Raw genomic sequence first — 22,410 nt, 5'->3', positions numbered from 1 at the left:
ATTATTATTATGCTCCATTTTAAAGTTCCGAACTAATACCATGTGTAACAGTGCTTTGGATGAAAAAGTCACATAAAGCCAAAAACAGCAATTACCTGATGTAACAACATTCAAGGCTTGTATTTTGAAATTATTATTATGCTCCATTTTAAAGTTCCGAACTAATCCCATGTGTAACATTGCTTTGGATGAAAAAGTCATACAAAGCCAAAAACAGCAATTGCATGATGTAAAAATATTCAAGGCTTTTATTTTGAAATTATTATTATGCTCCATTTTAAAGTTCCGAACTAAACAAGGCTTTTATTTTGAAATTATTATTATGCTCCATTTTAAAGTCCCGAACTAATCCCATGTGTAACATTGCTTTGGATGAAAAAGTCATACAAAGCCAAAAACAGCAATTGCATGATGTAAAAATATTCAAGGCTTTTATTTTGAAATTATTATTATGCTCCATTTTAAAGTTCCGAACTAATACCATGTGTAACAGTGCTTTGGATGAAAAAGTCACATAAAGCCAAAAACAGCAATTACCTGATGTAACAACATTGAAGGCTTTTATTTTGAAATTATTATTATGCTCCATTTTAAGGTTCCGAACTAATCCCATGTGTAACATTGCTTTGGATGAAAAAGTCATATACGGCCAAAAAGAGCAATTACATGATGTAAAAATATTCAAGGCTTTTATTTTGAAATTATTATTATGCTCCATTTTAAAGTTCCAAAGTAATCCCATGTGTAACAGTGCTTTGAATGGAAAAGTCAAATAAAGCCAAAAAGAGCAATTACGTCATGTAAAAATATTCAGGGCTTTTATTTTGAAATTTTCAATATGCTTAATTTTAAAGTTCCAAACTAATCCCATGTGTAACAGTTACTGAGTTAAATCAGTTATATACAGCCAATAGCAGCAGGTAGTTCTAAAGGCCAGTTCTCAGTCCTGATCTGTTTCAACTGAGGATAGATAGAACTACAATGATGCGTATTTGTAGTCCACATCAGCAGCCAATAGCCTCTTGAGATCCGTTGCTATGGCAAATAATGGTCTCAGCAGGTGTGAGCTGTGAGTCATACATGCTCAAACACACAATTGTGTGTTTGAGCAAACACGTTTTACTGACAAAAAAGCATTGGAAACAAATCCTTCTTGTTCGGGAACCGTAATACATATTCGAAAAGCGTTTCGAGCGTATGACAGTTCAATGTGTCTTCTGCGATAGTCCCGAGATTCATATCTGTACCTCACTCAGAGCATTTACAGTGATGAGAGAAAGAAATGTTGTGCCCAGATCTGATCCGAGGTCGGCTGTCACTCTAATTTGAGCAAAAATGAGAAACTTTGGGTCGCTTAGAGGCAAATTGTGGACAAACCATAACTGGTATCGACGAGCCGTCTTCACTTTCGAAGAGATCACAGACGTATCTACAAAATGAAATTTGAATGGCATTTCTAGGTGAATTTGTGACGACACAGCAAATCCTCAAAAATAGGGTATTTCTAGGATTTTTCCCATTGAGTTATAATGGGGTTTTTTTCGTAGTTTTTTGCGAATTATGTCGCCACGTTTACCCCAAATCCCACCACAAGTAATAGCTCCAATGGCGTGAATTTTCTGCACGTTTTGATACCTCATTTGTAGGTGTGCACCCAGCGGTATGAGCCGCATTAACGGTTACGGAAGAAAAATAAAGAATATTAAAGAGACGCTTTTCTCCGACAATAGTAATAGGTTCCTGCCATTGCTTTGCATGGCAGGCCCCAACTAGAAAAACAAAATTTCTGAAGAAATTTAGCCGGGGCCTGCCAAGGCGCGCCCGTGGGGTTTGGGCCCGGCGTCGTCACGCCACAAATTTGCATCGACGCTAAAGAACGCCGCGACGTAATCAGTGGCATGCGGAGAACCGCAAGAACGTTAAGTGAGGTGGACGTGCACCATTCGGTACGATTTAAAATTTTCTCAAGGCTTTTATTTTGGAAGTTTTGTTAAACTTCATTTCAAAGGGCCAAACTAATCCCATGCGTAATAGTCCTTGGGTTAAAATAGTTATATAATGCTCAAAACACAAGTAGCTGATGTAAAAATATTCAAGGCTTTTATTTTGAAATTTTCAGTATGCTTCATTTTAAAGTTCCGAACTAATACCACGTGTAAGAGTGCTTTGGATGAAAAAGTCAAATAAAGCCAAAAAGAGCAATTACGTCATGTAAAAATATTCAAGGCTTTTATTTTGAAATTTTCAGTATGCTTCATTTCAAAGGGCCAAACTAATACCATGTGTAACAGTGCTTTGGATGAAAAAGTCAAATAAAGCCAAAAAGAGCAATTACATGATGTAAAAATATTCAAGGCTTTTATTTTGAAATTTTCAGTACGCTTCATTTCAAAGGGCCAAACTAATACCATGTGTAACAGTGCTTTGGATGAAAAAGTCAAATAAAGCCAAAAAGAGCAATTACATGATGTAAAAATATTCAAGGCTTTTATTTTGAAATTTTCAGTATGCTTCATTTTAAAGTTCTGAACTAATACCACGTGTAAGAGTGCTTTGGATGAAAAAGTCAAATAAAGCCAAAAAGAGCAATTACGTCATGTAAAAATATTCAAGGCTTTTATTTTGAAATTTTCAGTATGCTTCATTTTAAAGTTCTGAACTAATACCACGTGTAAGAGTGGTTTGGATGAAAAAGTCAAATAAAGCCAAAAAGAGCAATTACCTGATGTAAAAATATTCAAGGCTTTTATTTTGAAATTTTCAGTATGCCTAATTTTAAAGTTCAAAACTAATCCCATGTGTAACAGTTACTGAGTTAAATCAGTTATATACAGCCCATAGCAGCGGGTAGTTCTAAAGGCCAGTTCTCAGTCCTGATCTGTTTCAACTGAGGATAGATAGAACTACAGCGATGCGAATTTGTAGTCCAAATCAGCAGCCAACAGCCTCTTGAGTTCCGTTGCTATGGCAAATAATGGTCTCAGCAGGTGTGAGCTGTGAGTCATACATGCTCAAACACACAATTGTGTGTTTGAGCCAACACGGTTTACTGAAAAAAAGCATTGGAAACAAATCCTTCTTGTTCGGGAACCGTAATACATATTCGAAAAGCGTTTCGAGCGTATGAGAGGCCTATGTGTCTTCTGCGATAGTCCCGAGATTCATATCTGTACCTCACTCAGAGCATTTACAGTGATGAGAGAAAGAAATGTTGTGCCCAGATCTGAAATTCTATTCAAATACATGGGAGAGAGCCTCAGACAGCCTCAGAAAATCCTGTCGCATGACTTTGCTCTGAAGCACCGTGACAGAAAACCGTACGGTCTAGATAAATTTCGAAAACATTTTACCGGAGCAGACAGGCGTATCAATGTCAGGACCGATTTTGATACTAATCGTGCGATATTTGTGGCCGTGATGGCGATTTCAAAAATGATTTGGGCTGAAAAAGTTGTCTTCATCTCTCACTCTAAGCAGCCAGAGACGCACTCTAACTTTAGGAAAAATGAGAAACTTTGGGTCGCTTAGAGGCAAATTGTGGACAAACCGTAACTGGTATCGACGAGCCGTCTTCACTTTCGAAGAGATCACAGACGTATCTACAAAATGAAATTTGAATGGCATTTCTAGGTGAATTTGTGACGACACAGCAAATCCTCAAAAATAGGGTATTTCTAGGATTTTTCCCATTGAGTTATAATGGGGTTTTTTTCGTAGTTTTTTGCGAATTATGTCGCCACGTTAAGCCCAAATCCCACCAGAAGTAATAGCTGGAATGGCGTGAATTTTCTGCAGGTTTTGATACCTCATTTGTAGGTGTGCACCAAGCGGTATGAGCCGCATTAACGGTTACGGAAGAAAAATAAAGAAGAATAAAGAAACACTTTCTCCGACAATAACAATAGGTTCCTGCCATTGCTTTGCATGGCAGGCCCCAATAATAATATTAAAGAGACGCTTCTCTCCGACAATAGTAATAGGTTCCTGCCATTGCTTTGCATGGCAGGCCCCAACTAGAAAATTTCGGAAGAAATTTAGCCGGGGCCTGCCAAGGCGCGCCCGTGGGGTTCGGGCCCGGCGTCGTCACGCCACAAATCGACGTCGACGCCAAAGAACGCCGCGACGTAACCAGTGGCACGCGGAGAACCGCAAGAACGTTAAGCGAGGCGGACGTGCACCATTCGGTACGATTTAAAATGTTGTCAAGGCTTTTATTTTGGAAGTTTCAGTATGCTTCATTTCAAAGGGCCAAACTAATCCCATGCGTAATAGTCCTTGGGTTAAAATAGTTATATAATGCTCAAAACACAAGTAGCTGATGTAAAAATATTCAAGGCTTTTATTTTGGAATTTTCAGTATGCTTCATTTCAAAAGGGCCAAACTAATACCACGTGTAACAGTGCTTTGGATGAAAAAGTCAAATAAAGCCAAAAAGAGCAATTACCTGATGTAAAAATATTCAAGGCTTTTATTTTGAAATTATTATTATGCTCCATTTCAAAGTTCCGAACTAATCCCATGTGTAACAGTGCTTTGGATGAAAAAGTCATATACGGCCAAAAAGAGCAATTACATGATGTAAAAATATTCAAGGCTTTTATTTTGAAATTTTCAGTATGCTTCATTTCAGAGGGCCAAACTATTCCATTGTGTAACAGTGCTTTGGATAAAAAAGTCAAATAAAGCCAAAAAGAGCAATTACGTCATGTAAAATATTCAAGGCTTTTATTTTGAAATTTTCAGTATGCTTAATTTTAAAGTTCCAAACTAATGCCATGTGTAACAGTGCTTTGGATGAAAAAGTCAAATAAAGCCAAAAAAGAGCAATTACGTCATGTAAAATATTCAAGGCTTTTATTTTGAAATTTTCAGTATGCTTAATTTTAAAGTTCCAAACTAATGCCATGTGTAACAGTGCTTTGGATGAAAAAGTCAAATAAAGCCAAAAAGAGCAATTACGTCATGTAAAAATATTCAGGGCTTTTATTGTGAAATGTTCAATATGCTTAATTTTAAAGTTCAAAACTAATCCCATGTGTAACAGTGCTTTGGATGAAAAAGTCAAATAAAGCCAAAAAAGAGCAATTACGTCATGTAAAATATTCAAGGCTTTTATTTTGAAATTTTCAGTATGCTTAATTTTAAAGTTCCAAACTAATGCCATGTGTAACAGTGCTTTGGATGAAAAAGTCAAATAAAGCCAAAAAGAGCAATTACGTCATGTAAAAATATTCAGGGCTTTTATTGTGAAATGTTCAATATGCTTAATTTTAAAGGTCAAAACTAATCCCATGTGTAACAGTGCTTTGGATGAAAAAGTCACACAAAGCCAAAAACAGCAATTGCATGATGTAAAAATATTCAAGGCTTTTATTTTGAAATTATTATTATGCTCCATTTTAAAGTTCCAAACTAATCCCATGTGTAACAGTGCTTTGGATGAAAAAGTCATATACGGCCAAAAAAAGCAATTACATGATGTAAAAATATTCAAGGCTTTTATTTTGAAATTTTCAATATGCTTCATTTCAGAGGGCCAAACTAATACCACGTGTAACAGTGCTTTGGATGAAAAAGTCACATAAAGCCAAAAAGAGCAATTACCTGATGTAAAAATATTCAAGGCTTTTATTTTGAAATTTTCAGTATGCTTAATTTTAAAGTTCCGAACTAATCCCATGTGTAACAGTGCTTTGGATGAAAAAGTCATATAAAGCCAAAAACAGCAATTACATGATGTAAAAATATTCAAGGCTTTTATTTTGAAATTGTCAGTATGCTTAATTTTAAAGTTCTGAACTAATACCACGTGTAACAGTGCTTTGGATGAAAAAGTCAAATAAAGCCAAAAAGAGCAATTACGTCATGTAAAAATATTCAGGGCTTTTATTGTGAAATGTTCAATATGCTTAATTTTAAAGTTCAAAACTAATCCCATGTGTAACAGTGCTTTGGATGAAAAAGTCAAATAAAGCCAAAAAAGAGCAATTACGTCATGTAAAATATTCAAGGCTTTTATTTTGAAATTTTCAGTATGCTTAATTTTAAAGTTCCAAACTAATGCCATGTGTAACAGTGCTTTGGATGAAAAAGTCACATAAAGCCAAAAACAGCAATTACCTGATGTAAAAATATTCAAGGCTTTTATTTTGAAATTTTCAGTTTGCTTCATTTTAAAGTTCTGAACTAATACCACGTGTAAGAGTGCTTTGGATGAAAAAGTCAAATAAAGCCAAAAAGAGCAATAACATGATGTAAAAATATTCAAGGCTTTTATTTTGAAATTTTCAGTTTGCTTCATTTTAAAGTTCTGAACTAATACCACGTGTAAGAGTGCTTTGGATGAAAAAGTCAAATAAAGCCAAAAAGAGCAATTACGTCATGTAAAAATATTCAAGGCTTTTATTTTGAAATTATTATTCTCCATTTTAAAGTTCCAAAGTAATCCCATGTGTAACAGTGCTTTGGATGAAAACGTCAAATAAAGCCAAAAAGAGCAATTACGTCATGTAAAAATATTGAGGGCTTTTATTTTGAAATTTTCAATATGCTTAATTGTAAAGTTCCAAACTAATCCCATGTGTAACAGTGCTTTGGATGAAAAAGTCACATACCGCCAAAAAAAGCAATTACGTCATGTAAAATATTCAAGGCTTTTATTTTGAAATTTTCAGTATGCTTAATTTTAAAGTGCCAAACTAATCCCATGTGTAACAGTTACTGAGTTAAATCAGTTATATACAGGCCATAGCAGTTCTAAAGGCCAGTTCAGTCCTGATCTGTTTCAACTGAGTATTCCACTATATATAGAACTACAATGATGCGTATCTGTAGTCCAAATCAGCAGCCAATAGCCTCTTGAGTTCCGTTGCTATGGTAAATAATGGTCTCAGCAGGTGTGAGCTCTGAGCTCTGAGCTCTCAAACACACAAGTGTGTTTGAGCAAACACGTTTTACTGAAAAAAAGCATTGGAAACAAATCCTTCTTGTTCGGGAACCGTAATACATATTCGAAAAGCGTTTTAAGCGTATGACAGTTCAATGTGTCTTCTGCGATAGTCCCGAGATTCATATCTGTACCTCACTCAGAGCATTTACAGCGATGAGAGAAAGAAATGTTGTGCCCAGATCTGAACCTACATCGGCTGTCACTCTAATTTGAAGAAAAATGAGAAACTTTGGGTCGCTTAGAGGCAAATTGTGGACAAACCGTAACTGGTATCGACGAGCCGTCTTCACTTTTGAAGAGATCACAGACGTATCTACAAAATGAAATTTGAATGGCATTTCTAGGTGAATTTGTGACGACACAGCAAATCCTCAAAAATAGGGTATTTCTAGGATTTTTCCCATTGAGTTATAATGGGGTTTTTTTCGTAGTTTTTTGCGAATTATGTCGCCACGTTAACCCCAAATCCCACCACAAGTAATAGCTCCAATGGCGTGAATTTTCTGCACGTTTTGATACCTCATTTGTAGGTGTGCACCCAGCGGTATGAGCCGCATTAACGGTTACGGAAGAAAAATAAAGTTCTATAATAATAATAATAATATTAAAGAGACGCTTCTCTCCGACAATAGTAATAGGTTCCTGCCATTGCTTTGCATGGCAGGCCCCAATAATAAAGAAACTTTTCTTGGGAGAATAGCAATAGGTTCCTGCCATTGCTTTGCATGGCAGGCCCCAACTAGAAAATTTCGGAAGAAATTTAGCCGGGGCCTGCCAAGGCGCGCCCGTGGGGGTTGGGCCCGGCGTCGTCACGCCACAAATCGGCGTCGACGCTAAAGGACGCCGCGACGTGATCAATGGCACCCGGAGAACCGCAAGAACGTTAAGCGAGGCGGACGTGCACCATTCGGTACGATTTAAAATTTTTGTCAAGGCTTTTATTTTGGAAGTTTTGTTAAACTTCTTTTCAAAGGGCCAAACTAATCCCATGCGTAATAGTCATTGGGTTAAATCAGTTATATAATGCTCAACAGAGCAATTATCTGATTTAAAAATATTCAAGGCTTTTATTTTGAAATTTTCAGTATGCTTCATTTCAGAGGGCCAAACTATTCCATTGTGTAACAGTGCTTTGGATGAAAAAGTCATACAAAGCCAAAAACAGCAATTACCTGATGTAAAAATATTCAAGGCTTTTATTTTGAAATTATTATTATGCTCCATTTTAAAGTTCCGAACTAATCCCATGTGTAACAGTGCTTTGGATGAAAAAGTCATATACGGCCAAAAAGAGCAATTACATGATGTACAAATATTCAAGGCTTTTATTTTGAAATTATTATTATGCTCCATTTTAAAGTTCCGAACTAATCCCATGCGTAACAGTGCTTTGGATGAAAAAGTCATATACGGCCAAAAAGAGCAATTACATGATGTAAAAATATTCAAGGCTTTTATTTTGAAATTATTATTATGCTCCATTTTAAAGTTCCGAACTAATCCCATGTGTAACAGTGCTTTGGATGAAAAAGTCATATACGGCCAAAAAGAGCAATTACATGATGTAAAAATATTCAAGGCTTTTATTTTGAAATTATTATTATGCTCCATTTTAAAGTTCCGAACTAATCCCATGCGTAACAGTGCTTTGGATGAAAAAGTCATACAAAGCCAAAAACAGCAATTACCTGATGTAAAAATATTCAAGGCTTTTATTTTGAAATTATTATTATGCTTCATTTTAAAGTTCCGAACTAATCCCATGCGTAACAGTGCTTTGGATGAAAAAGTCATATACGGCCAAAAAGAGCAATTACATGATGTACAAATATTCAAGGCTTTTATTTTGAAATTATTATTATGCTCCATTTTAAAGTTCCGAACTAATCCCATGCGTAACAGTGCTTTGGATGAAAAAGTCATATACGGCCAAAAAGAGCAATTACATGATGTACAAATATTCAAGGCTTTTATTTTGAAATTATTATTATGCTCCATTTTAAAGTTCCGAACTAATCCCATGCGTAACAGTGCTTTGGATGAAAAAGTCATATACGGCCAAAAAGAGCAATTACATGATGTAAAAATATTCAAGGCTTTTATTTTGATATTATTATTATGCTCCATTTTAAAGTTCCGAACTAATCCCATGTGTAACAGTGCTTTGGATGAAAAAGTCATATACGGCCAAAAAGAGCAATTACATGATGTAAAAATATTCAAGGCTTTTATTTTGAAATTATTATTATGCTCCATTTTAAAGTTCCGAACTAATCCCATGTGTAACAGTGCTTTGGATGAAAAAGTCATATACGGCCAAAAAGAGCAATTACATGATGTAAAAATATTCAAGGCTTTTATTTTGAAATTATTATTATGCTCCATTTTAAAGTTCCGAACAAATCCCATGTGTAACAGTGCTTTGGATGAAAAAGTCATATACGGCCAAAAAGAGCAATTACATGACGTAAAAATATTCAAGGCTTTTATTTTGAAATTTTCAGTATGCTTCATTTCAGAGGGCCAAACTATTCCATTGTGTAACAGTGCTTTGGATAAAAAAGTCACATAAAGCCAAAAAGCGCAATTACCTGATGTAAAAATATTCAAGGCTTTTATTTTGAAATTATTATTATGCTCCATTTTAAAGTTCCGAACTAATCCCATGTGTAACATTGCTTTGGATGAAAAAGTCAAATAAAGCTCAAAAGAGCAATTACATGATGTAAAAATATTCAAGGCTTTTATTTTGAAATTTTTGTTAAGCTTCATTTTAAAGTTCAAAACTAATCCCATGTGTAACAGTGCTTTGGATGAAAACGTCATATACGGCCAAAAAAAGCAATTACATTATGTAAAAATATTCAAGGCTTTTATTTTGAAATTATTATTATGCTCCATTTTAAAGTTCCGAACTAATCCCATGTGTAACATTGCTTTGGATGAAAAAGTCATATACGGCCAATAAGAGCAATTACGTCATGTAAAATATTCAAGGCTTTTATTTTGAAATTATTATTATGCTCCATTTTAAAGTTCCAAACTAATCCCATGTGTAACATTGCTTTGGATGAAAAAGTCATATACGGCCAAAAAGAGCAATTACGTCATGTAAAATATTCAAGGCTTTTATTTTGAAATTATTATTATGCTCCATTTTAAAGTTCCGAACTAATCCCATGTGTAACAGTGCTTTGGATGAAAAAGTCATATACGGCCAAAAAGAGCAATTACATGATGTAAAAATATTCAAGGCTTTTATTTTGAAATTATTATTATGCTCCATTTTAAAGTTCCGAACAAATCCCATGTGTAACAGTGCTTTGGATGAAAAAGTCATATACGGCCAAAAAGAGCAATTACATGACGTAAAAATATTCAAGGCTTTTATTTTGAAATTTTCAGTATGCTTCATTTCAGAGGGCCAAACTATTCCATTGTGTAACAGTGCTTTGGATAAAAAAGTCACATAAAGCCAAAAAGCGCAATTACCTGATGTAAAAATATTCAAGGCTTTTATTTTGAAATTATTATTATGCTCCATTTTAAAGTTCCGAACTAATCCCATGTGTAACATTGCTTTGGATGAAAAAGTCAAATAAAGCTCAAAAGAGCAATTACATGATGTAAAAATATTCAAGGCTTTTATTTTGAAATTTTTGTTAAGCTTCATTTTAAAGTTCAAAACTAATCCCATGTGTAACAGTGCTTTGGATGAAAACGTCATATACGGCCAAAAAAAGCAATTACATTATGTAAAAATATTCAAGGCTTTTATTTTGAAATTATTATTATGCTCCATTTTAAAGTTCCGAACTAATCCCATGTGTAACATTGCTTTGGATGAAAAAGTCATATACGGCCAATAAGAGCAATTACGTCATGTAAAATATTCAAGGCTTTTATTTTGAAATTATTATTATGCTCCATTTTAAAGTTCCAAACTAATCCCATGTGTAACATTGCTTTGGATGAAAAAGTCATATACGGCCAAAAAGAGCAATTACGTCATGTAAAATATTCAAGGCTTTTATTTTGAAATTTTCAGTATGCTCAATTTTAAAGTTCCAAACTAATCCCATGTGTAACAGTTACTGAGTTAAATCAGTTATATACAGCCCATAGCAGCAGGTAGTTCTAAAGGCCAGTTCTCAGTCCTGATCTGTTTCAACTGAGGATAGATAGAACTACAGCGATGCGTATCTGTAGTCCAAATCAGCAGCCAATAGCCTCTTGAGTTCCGTTGCTATGGCAAATAATGGTCTCAGCAGGTGTGAGCTCTGAGCGCTGAGCTGTCAAACACACAATTGTGTGTTTGAGCAAACACATTTTACTGACAAAAAAGCATTGTAAACAAATCCTTCTTGTTCGGGAACCGTAATACATATTCGAAAAGCGTTTGCAGCGTATGACAGTTCAATGTGTCTTCTGCGATAGTCCCGAGATTCATATCTGTACCTCACTCAGAACATTTACAGCGATGAGAGAAAGAAATGTTGTGCCCAGGTCTGAACCTACATCGGTTGTCACTCTAATTTGAGCAAAAATGAGAAAGTTTGGGTCGCTTAGAGGCAAATTGTGGACAAACCGTAACTGGTATCGACGAGCCGTCTTCACTTTCGAAGAGATCACAGACGTATCTACAAAATGAAATTTGAATGGCATTTCTAGGTGAATTTGTGACGACACAGCAAATCCTCAAAAATAGGGTATTTCTAGGATTTTTCCCATTGAGTTATAATGGGGTTTTTTTCGCAGTTTTTTGCGAATTATGTCGCCACGTTAAGCCCAAATCCCACCAAAAATAATAGCTCCAATGGCGTGAATTTTCTGCACGTTTTGATACCTCATTTGTAGGTGTGCACCCAGCGGTATGAGCCGCATTAACGGTTACGGAAGAAAAATAAAGAATAATACTTAAAGAGACGCTTCTCTCCGACAATAGTAATAGGTTCCTGCCATTGCTTTGCATGGCAGGCCCCAACTAGAAAATTTCGGAAGAAATTTAGCCGGGGCCTGCCAAGGCGCGCCCGTGGCTCTGGGCCCGGCGTTGTCACGCTACAAATCGGCATCGATGCTAAAGAACGCCGCAACGTAATCAGTGGCATGCGGAGAATCGCAAGAACGTTAAGTGAGGCGGACGTGCACCATTCAGTATTATAAAGTAAGTATATCAGCTAAAATCAGCAGAAACGCTAATGTTAGCGTCATTGCTTTCATCAGTATGTGGGAAATCACTAGGATATTTTCTGTAATTGATTTACTCCATTCAGTATACTAAACATTGCTAAAAAGTACAATAAATAGCTAATAGCTTATTGAAGCTAAAATGCTAACGCTAATGAACCTTGCATTGAACTGTTTAGTAACAGTTCAATGCTCATAAACTGCAGGAAGGCAGTTCATTAGCATTTACCTAATGATTGTCACAAATATAAATTTTCAATAACGCACACACACAACATATTACAGTTTAAAAATATATATTGACCTTATGTTAAAGATTTCTACAAACTTTTTACAGGTAAAGTTTACAATGAACCAAAATTACAACATTTAAAGAATACCATAAATTTAAGAATCTAATGTCTCTGCAATAAAAAGAAATTGCTATCTTTTTTATTTTTAAACAACACCTCATATTGTTAAATAACTGATTTTATGTATTCAAGTTTTAAATATTACATTTGAGTTTGCATGGATGTAAAATTACTGCTCAGTTTAAAAATTACAGTATTTTTAAACTGAGCAGTTTAAAAATATGCTCAGTATTTTTAAACTGCTCAGCTAAACTTCGCTCTTTAGCTTGTTAGCTTGTCGATGTTTCAGTTTTATTCGCTGGGAAAATTATTCTTTGTCTGCTTTGAAGATAAGCAGACAAATAATAAAAAACAAGTTTTGATATTAACTCTCAACTTCATTCACAAAACTTTTTCGTTATTTATTACACAACGAACATGCATTTCACATAAGAACAAAACAATGAGGTGACGTTGCCTGTCCTTGAACACAACGCTGATCCCTCTTCACCCTGTCACCAACTCACACACATCCTCATTGTGTTGTGTTCTGTAAATAAACAAAACACAAGCAAAATCAATAAACTATATGCATATTCCAGTATACTGAGTTTTGGTTTTACATTCATTCTATTTAAATGTAGTTTGTTCGTGCTTACCAATGTTTTCTGGCCGGATGTCGGGCACCGTTTTCCCCTGGTCAGTTCGTCCATGTCTGGTTTTAGTTCTATTCTGTGGCAATCCGCAAAACGGCGTGTAGGTTTTCGTCAGTAATGCGCGATCTGGTCTTGGTCTTGTTTAAAGTCATTATTGAAAACATCTGTTCGCACAGATAGGTGCTTCCAAACGTGGACAAAACACAGGAGCTGCATGGAGTCGAAGCTGTGGCATCAAATCAGGGGGCAGTAGACGGTAAAAGTCCTCGATTGAAACATCACGGAACTTCGCTCTTTAGCTTGTTAGCTTGTCGATGTTTCAGTTTTATTCGCTGGGAAAATTAATAATCAGCTTGAGGTGACTCTGCTGCACTCTAGTGGCGAGAAGCCGTAATGTTGGTTGGTAAGAATCGGAAGGCATTATGGGATATGTAGTTTGTAGTCAATTCGTGCTCAAAACCTATTTTAAGTCAATCAATGGGGCTGTAAAACGGTGGTAGGGGGGAGAGGGCCACATAAAATGACGTAGCGGGCCACATGTGGCCCGCGGGCCTTGAGTTTGACACATGTGCAATAGAGGATCTATCTGCTGCTCATGCAAAACAGTCTATTTTAATCCCATGTGTAATAGTCATTGGGTTAAATCAGTTATATAATGCTGAAAACGCAAGTAGTTGATGTAAAAATATTCAAGGCTTTTATTTTGAAATTTTCATCAAGCTTAATTTTAAATTGCCACACTAATCCCATGTGTAACAATTGCTGGGTTAAATCAGTTATATAAAGCTCAAAAGAGCAATTTTCTGATGTAAAAATATTCAAGGCTTTTATTTTGAAATTTTTGTTAAGCTTCATTTCAAAGGGCCAAACTAATACCATGTGTAACAGTGCTTTGGATGAAAAAGTCAAATAAAGCCAAAAAGAGCAATTACATGATGTAAAAATATTCAAGGCTTTTATTGTGAAATTTTTGTTAAGCTTCATTTTAAAGTTCAAAACTAATCCCATGTGTAACAGTTACTGAGTTAAATCAGTTATATACAGCCCATAGCAGCAATTAGTTCTAAAGGCCAGTTCAGTCCTGATCTGTTTCAACTGAGGATAGATAGAACTACAGCGATGCGTATTTGTAGTCCAAATCAGCAGCCAATAGCCTCTTGAGATCCGTTGCTATGTTAAATAAGTTTCACACCAAGGTGTGAAGTGTTAGTGAAAGAGCCTGAGAGCCTCAGAAAATCCTGTCGCATGACTTTGCTCTGAAGCACCGTGACAGAAAACCGTACGGTCTAGATAAATTTCGAAAACATTTTACCGGAGCAGACAGGCGTATCAATGTCAGGACCGATTTTGATACTAATCGTGCGATATTTGTGGGCGTGATGGCGATTTCAAAAATGATTTGGGCTGAAAAAGTTGTCTTCATCTCTCACTCTAAGCAGCCAGAGACACACTCTAACTTTAGGAAAAATGAGAAACTTTGGGTCGCTTAGAGACAAATTGTGGACAAACCGTAACTGGTATCGACGAGCCGTCTTCACTTTCGAAGAGATCACAGACGTATCTACAAAATGAAATTTGAATGGCATTTCTAGGTGAATTTGTGACGACACAGAAAATCCTCAAAAATAGGGTATTTCTAGGATTTTTCCCATTGACTTATAATGGGGTTTTTTTCGTAGTTTTTTGCGAATTATGTCGCCACGTTAAGCCCAAATCCCACCAAAAGTAATAGCTGGAATGGCGTGAATTTTCTGCACGTTTTGATACCTCATTTGTAGGTGTGCACCCAGCGGTACGAGCCGCATTAACGGTTACGGAAGAAAAATAAAGAAGAAGAAAGAAACACTTTCTCCGACAATAGTAATAGGTTCCTGCCATTGCTTTGCATGGCAGGCCCCAATAATAAAGAAACTTTTCTTGGGAGAATAGCAATAGGTTCCTGCCATTGCTTTGCATGGCAGGCCCCAATAAGAAAACAAAAAAATCATATATCATGATAATAGTTATACATAAAAACAAAAACAAGTCTTCAATGTCAGATTCAAAACCGAGAAGGAAGAAGACGAAGCTTATTAAATCTCATCCTCAATTGTCTCATCCAAATATGTTCCACATTATACATATTTACACATCTAATTTTTACTCGCGTCACAATTTCTACTCTTGAGCTGTTTGGGGAAAAAAATAACTCAAAGGGTCTTTAGCACTTTATCAAAGCAGGCAAAGCATCAGTGTGTTTCAGGGATTTTGGCTGAGAAACATTAGCGTCACTGCATGGTTTCTCTGGCAGCCTCCTGTTGCTCACCGTCCAGACCTTCAGTTTTTCCCTCTATAATCAGAAGGTGGGATTCTGGATGTGGGCCAAAGAAATGAGCAAAAGTTAAGTCTAAAACTTCTGATTTTTATTTTTGAAATCTTTTGGCAGTGTGTCTGATAGCTTATTAGGGTTTATATTTTAATTAGAGCACAGATAGAAACCCCTGAAATCTTTGTTTACTGTGTAGTTGCTTTTTTAACAGACTTGATCAGATGCAACACCCACCAATTTCACCGTAGGTTTCTAGAGAAAATGTACCAGTTGCAACAACATAGAGCCACAGACTATTGGACTTTTTTCTCTCTCTCTCTCTCTGCAGGTCATCGCCATAGTGATGGACATGCTCACAGACATCCACATCCTGCAGGACCTGATGGATGCAGCTTGCCGTCGGTCTGTGCCTGTTTACATTGTGTTGGACGACCAAGCTGTTCCTCACTTCCTGGACATGTGTTGCAGGCTTCAGATTGGCTCGCAGCACCTCCGGGTTAGTCAGCACTTTTACATAGGCATCATTTTAAGTAAAAAAAAAAAAAAAAAAGTGCCATCAAAAAGAAAAAAAATGGAAGCGTTGACTGATTTTTATAGAAATTCAACTTAATTTTGAAAGATGAAAGAAAGTGACGAGGTTAAATCAAACTTACCAAGGCGTTTGTTGATGTCACTACCAATACTCTGTGAGCTTTCTGAGGAAATTAGGTGACTTACTGAAATGGTCAGAACTGCTTCACTGTAGCTGCTGCTGAGAATTCATAAGCACTACTTTTGGTGGCCACAAGAGGCCGCTAATTGCACGCAAAGGCAGACTAGTCATAACATTATGTAAGAAAAACATGAAAAGGGTAGATTCTCAATAGGATGAGTGAGACAGGCATCTGGATTTAACTGTGAGAGCATCGAGAGGACAGAAGAAGAAAAACAAATCAGAAAAAGAAACTGAATCTGTCTGTCGTACTGCTGCAAACTGAAACTAAAAGTGTAGTTTCATTCAAACGTTTTATTACATTTTTGAAGAATAGCAACTATTTTTTTGTCACCAAAAATATAGAAAAATGAGTTGTTGTTTTTTTTTTTTCTCTCAAAAGCAGAATAAAAATTTGATCACCAACACACAACGCATTCATATTTACCAGATTGGGCTCAAATAAAATTCTATGTGAAAACTACATGAAAGTCATGTTGGGCCCGTACATTTCAACGGAACCAAGCCAAAAGAGCTGAATCTTTGAAAAAAAATTCCTAAAAATATTTTACTTGCGTTATACAAGCTAGGGGGTTGTAGTGTTGAAAGTCAGCTTGTTTCTATTTCATCCTTTTTGTTCATCTTTAACAAGTAAAAGAAGGACTGGTTGTTAAAAAAAAAAACATAAAGGAAATCAACACATCACTGAAATGAATGTTTTGTTATTTTATTATGAATGATGCTTTATATTGTTCTTACTAAATCTCCAGTTCTATTTGCAGTTTGGTTTTGCTTTAAACTCTGGTTTAAAACATCTCACATGTTGTCTGTGTTATTTCCCGTTCTACCCATCTCTTAACCTGCAGTTCATCCGAGCGAGATCGCTTCAAGGAGTTGGCTTCAATATGTCCTTTGGTAAACTCCCTGGTTCGCTTTTTACTAAATACATGCTGGTGGATGGAGACAAAGTTGCTTTTGGCTCTTACAGGTAAGAGTGTTTGTTTTATACCACACAACGAAAAAGTGTAAGATGTGCAGGCTAAAGGAAGGCAGTCAGATGATTTATAGATTTCTTTATAGTTTTGATTCATTGCATCCTCTATAAACCAAAAATTGACGATGAAACACAATCATTTTGTTTAATGCATTTCAAATGTCTAAATACTTATCCTGAAATGTATTCCCAATACAAGTTAGGGCAATAAAACTTGTGTGAAGATTTTACAAATGACAAATTGTATTTTAACAAATTCTTGATCGGTGTAGAGTAATTCTTAATCTGAATGCAAAAGGAGCGTTAATAAAGTCCCCTTTTTTTTTACCAATGATTTATGTTTCAAAAATCTCAAAATGTGCTTTAAAGAACCTCCAGTGAGAACAGAAATCAAGTTGGATCAGTCCAAGTGGTTTAGATTTTGAAGTTGAGGTAATGAGATACAGTCTTGATTCACTCCAGCTTTAGCATTGTTAATAGTTAACCCAAGCTGGTATACCCGCTGTAATCATACCTCGCTTGTTAATGTGTCCAAATCAAACAAATGATTTCAAGGTGGTGGACGTTTCTTCTATGTTATTTATTAATGTCGTTTCAGCAATGTCAATGAGCAATTGACTGTGTCAACAAAACAGGGCAAGGCAGGTCGAAAAATCTTTCTTTTGTTGTTTCGGAAGGAGACCCAAAGGGTAAAAAGTGCCAGCATAAAGCAGCTTTTTTCAAATACAGAATTAAAAACGTTAGCTCACATTGCACCACCTAATTATTATTTTAAAAACTATTTTGTAAGGTTTAATATGCCATGATACCTCTTTACAACCTCCATGACTACCAATGTGTTCTCGCATTGTTCATTTTAGACGTTAGGAAAATAGTTGTTGCTATTAAAGTAACATCTTACTTGGTACCAATGTCTCACTTTGTTGTCTCTTCTTACTCTTAGTGTTTTAGGTAAAAGAAAGTCTTCTATCAGTTGAAAATGTTATGGTTCAATCCAAAAATCCTCTACCTGTCAAAGTGTCCATGTCCAACACCAGGAAACCTCACAGTGTGCCACATCTGGTCACTGTAGATAAAAAGCTGCATATTGTTATACCATATTAAAAAACCCTAAATTAAATTGTACGTGAATGGACAATACCAATGCTTGGTCCCATTCAGCTTAACATCACCCAGTTAAAGCTAAAGAGATGATGAAGAGCATTGACGATTGTCTTTATTCTTATCTCGGTTCCAGTTTCTCTTGGTCTGCTTCCCGAATGGACCGAAACATGATCACTGTGATGACGGGGCAGGTGGTGGACGTCTTCGACAGAGACTTCCGGGAGCTGTACGCCATCTCAGAGAAGTTGGACCTCTACAAGGAGTTTCACGTCAGTCCCCCCGCTGCCAACGTGACCGCCACAATTCGCTCCAAACTGGAGCCCAAACGCCCTCCGTTACCGGCGACCACATCCCGTTTCCAGGTGAGCCTCGGAGACTCTCGGAATGTTGAAATCCAGGTTCCTGCCCACAAATACTACAATCCCAAATACTCGCTGCTGTTCGGAGGTTCTCCACTTCCTTCACGATCGCTGCATGACGAAAGAACAAAGCCGGGTCTCGCAGATGTTTGCGAAGACGAGGGAAGGCCTCGAGTGGCCAGCAGTCTGAAGCTGGACCAGCAGAGTCCGTTGCCCTCAGAGGCCCCAAGTGAGAACTTCAAGACGCCAAACAAAGTATCTGGGGGGAAAAAGAGAGGCTTTACTTGGAAGTTGTCGAGGAAAAAATCTCCGAGTAAGCTTTCTGTTAGAAATACAGGGAGTCCTTCACCGACAGAGACTCATCCCAATGAACTGGAAGACGGTGCCACGGTGGTTGTGGTAAGCCCAACCAAAGGGAATAAGAAGCTTTCTAAACTGGACCAAAGAACATTGTCTCAGCAAACTGTCAACACGTCACATGACAGAGAAAGTAAGTGCCTAATGTAACAAAATCTAGTCCTGTCCCTTCACAAAGCCCTTCTCTGAAGGGACAGGACTACATGCCTGTAGTCATAGCGTAACGTATGTGAATGTAAGAAGGTTTGGTTCAATTTTTAGCCTCATGTAGACTTAAGACATCATATGAGTTATTTTTTATTTTTTACTGCTATATGGATAAATGGTCTTAAAATGCTAATATTATAATCTGTACCTATTTATTTATTTAAAATGATCAGTGAGACCCAGAGTCACTCCATATGCTGGTGTATATTTCATGAAGACATCTAACCGATTTTTTTTTTTACTGAATATAGAAGATTGTTAAAGCACAACAAAAATAGATTTCAAACTGCAGTACTTCTCTCTCTATTTGCATGAAAATAGTTCACTAGCTTTTATTGTTTGTTTTCATTGAATATCGAAGTACTGTAGGTTCTGAGTGCGTTTCATCTCACCAACTTTTTAAATGATCTTTTTCTTTCTTCTTTCCACAGGTTTGAAGAGTCGTCGTCATGGAAAATCAGGTTGTACAGCGTCCTGAGCTGAACTTGTTTGACACTTTCAACAGCGTACAGTCGCATGTTCTTAAAAGAGATGAGGAAATAGAGCTGGTGTGGGACACTGCAACGTCACGCACGTTTGAATGAAGACCAGATGAATGTCCAGTCCTTCAGGTGTTGATCTACTGGTTTCACATCTGGAGCCTAATGCTTCATGAGGCTGATCTGGCAGAATCTCTGGAATCACATATATGTTGAGGCCTTTGAATCCACCTTGTTAGGGATCTGGGTTTGTTTTTTGGGTTGTTTTTTTTTTACTTGCAATCATGGGTGAATTTTTAAAGTTGTTCAGGGAAAGTATTTATGTGTCACGCCTGTTTATCTAAATTGCGGAATAAGAAAAACCACATTTATTCCTAGAGGGATATTGTTTGGTTTCAGATTTAAATTAGTTGCGATGAATTGCATCTGAAAATGTTTTTTCAGACCCATTCAGCCACGCTGACTCTTCAAAATATACCAAGCATATATTTCTATGATGAATCCTGGTGCGCAACAAAGTTTACGCACTACTGATATTGCTGCTAACAGACTACAGATTAGATCTGTAATTATTGATTCGGGTCATTTTTACTTTTATTTTTGCCCACATACATGATTATGTACTGAACGATGACTCCACGTGCATTGCTTTTCTTTGCCGTTTGCAGATAGATGACGTTAAGAAAATAGAATCAGTATCTGCTCAACCGACACATTAATTTTCCTAACAACAGCAAATTTAAAGTAGAGGTGTTTAAAGAGACATAGACCTGCTTTTTAATGCTAAAGATGAGCTACTCTTGAGTTGCCACACAAAAGAAATACTCTGCAGAGGTTTCTGGACCTGGTGCACTGAACCCAAATATTGAGCACCACAAACGGTGTGTGAAGTTTAACGGTTAATAGCCGGTAATTGCCACCAGCTTGTAACAGCAACCATCAGAAGTGCGATTGTAGCGTAAGAGATATATTTCAAGTTTTAATTTCACATTTTTACCCAGAATCCTCTGTCTTCTTTTCAGCAACACGATCAGCCTTTACGCTGATGATTCCGGACAGTGCTACATAAAAAAAAAAAAAGAAGTTCCCTTTTATTTGAAGTAGGCAGCCCTCCTTTGCATGGTGTGTGTTTACAGTGTGTGAAAGCTCATGATAGTGTTTGTGTTTTATTTTTATCAGAGAACTGCTTACCATCAGATTACGCTCATTTTGGTGACAGGAAGAGGCGACAGAGCAGCAGATGTCAGTTGATAGAAAAGCCTGTGTGAAAATATACACAAACACAACAACATGGCTGGTTTTAATTCTTTGCACTTGAAATAAAAAAAAACTGCATTAAGTTATACTAAACTTAAAAAATATGTATTGTGATGACCTTTAACAGACTTTTAACTCTTTTTGCACCATTTCGCACAAGTAACTTTGAACGTTTTTGATTTTTGTGCTACATTTTGATTCAGTCATAGTAGAAAACAAGAAATCCTCAAAGCCTTAGCACTTAAATAAACAGACGGGGGGGAAATGAGCTGAACAGACATTGTGTTACCCATTTAGTGGCATGTTGGGTTGTTGGATATAGACAAAGGTTCGATGCCTATCAATTATTGTTTTTGTATGTTTCAATAAATCTGTTATCCACTATGTCTATTTAATGCACTAATTAATTTTGGTGTTTTGTTCTTTATCCTGTTTTACGTTTGAATTTTTCACGGATTCTTGACCGAAGGTTTTCCGTCCAGTCCGCTCCAGTTTATTTCTTTAGCGCCATTTGCTGTGACAACAAATGGCGTCGCAAAGCAGTTTGCAAAAAGGATATTTCAATTCAATCACATTCCAGTTGATCCCAGTTATCAAACAGGACATCATGCTCAATTAATCATTGAAAGTAGTTCGAAACGTGTTGAAGGAAACTCCTCAGATTGTGCTGGTGATCTGTGTTGGTTTCTTGTCCAAAAAAATACCGCCGTTCATTGTGGCAGAAGATTCAAAAACCATCCAGTAAAACTTGTATGCTTGTTGAAACACAACTGCCCTGTTTAATAGTTTCGTGCTTCGGCATCGACAAGTTATTATTTAACAGAAAAGAAACCATTAACACGCTGGGTTGTTTTGTTTTTAACAGTATTCTACCGTGAACCGCAGCAAAAAGAAACGTATGACTTGCATTTCACAAACTGACCACTGCACGCCGCTAAGCAGTCGCCCAACGCTCAAAGGGGAACCAGTGCTCTGATGGGAACTGCACACCGAGCTGGACGAGGGCGGGGTGGAGGATGGGGGCAGGTTATGGTGAAATACTGAAACAGGAAGTTTGAGGTGCAGCAGGAAGAGACGTTCTCACAATAATGCATCGGCTAATTTTACTCACACACCATCAGGCACGAGAATGTGTTATTTCCTGTGAATGTTTTATCATGCAACACTGCATGCAAGTTTTTCTTAAGCAGACGCAATCAACTCAAACGCCACGGCTAGGTGCTTTGAGGATGAGTGGAGGATTACAGCAACCTAATTATGCCAGTGATTTGTAGTAGGTTTGCCGTTGGAAGAATTTTTGTAAAGTGTTCTCAATAAAGTGCTTAGTGTCGATAGATTCAGAAACATGATGATAGATTCAGAAACATGACGATAGATTCAGAAACATGACGATAGATTCAGAAACATGACGATAGATTCAGAAACACGACACAAGACCTTCAAAACACTGTTGGTGTCGCTTTAACTGCCGTAATTCATAAGTTACACTCGTATGCTTTTAAAACCTCACAATTTAACCACGGAGGTCA

At 36.7% G+C, this 22,410-nt stretch overlaps 1 protein-coding gene across 1 annotated transcript in view; it reads left to right on the top strand.

Moving 5' to 3' along the window:
• Window positions 1-21,280, top strand: part of fam83fb (family with sequence similarity 83 member Fb) — a 40,274-nt gene extending 18,994 nt beyond the window's left edge. The window contains exons 2-5 of the mRNA XM_032564048.1: window positions 15,762-15,929; window positions 16,991-17,112; window positions 18,356-19,071; window positions 19,577-21,280. Of these exons, the coding sequence (XP_032419939.1) occupies window positions 15,762-15,929; window positions 16,991-17,112; window positions 18,356-19,071; window positions 19,577-19,623 (1,053 nt within the window). The 3' untranslated portion in view covers window positions 19,624-21,280. The remainder of the gene's footprint in view (window positions 1-15,761; window positions 15,930-16,990; window positions 17,113-18,355; window positions 19,072-19,576) is intronic.
• The last annotated feature ends 1,130 nt before the right edge of the window (window positions 21,281-22,410 follow it).

Source organism: Xiphophorus hellerii, chromosome 5, assembly GCF_003331165.1.
Source record: "Xiphophorus hellerii strain 12219 chromosome 5, Xiphophorus_hellerii-4.1, whole genome shotgun sequence".
Taxonomy (NCBI): Eukaryota; Metazoa; Chordata; class Actinopteri; order Cyprinodontiformes; family Poeciliidae; genus Xiphophorus; species Xiphophorus hellerii.
Note: the sequence above shows the minus strand (reverse complement) of the source record. Positions and strands in the feature narration are given on the sequence as shown.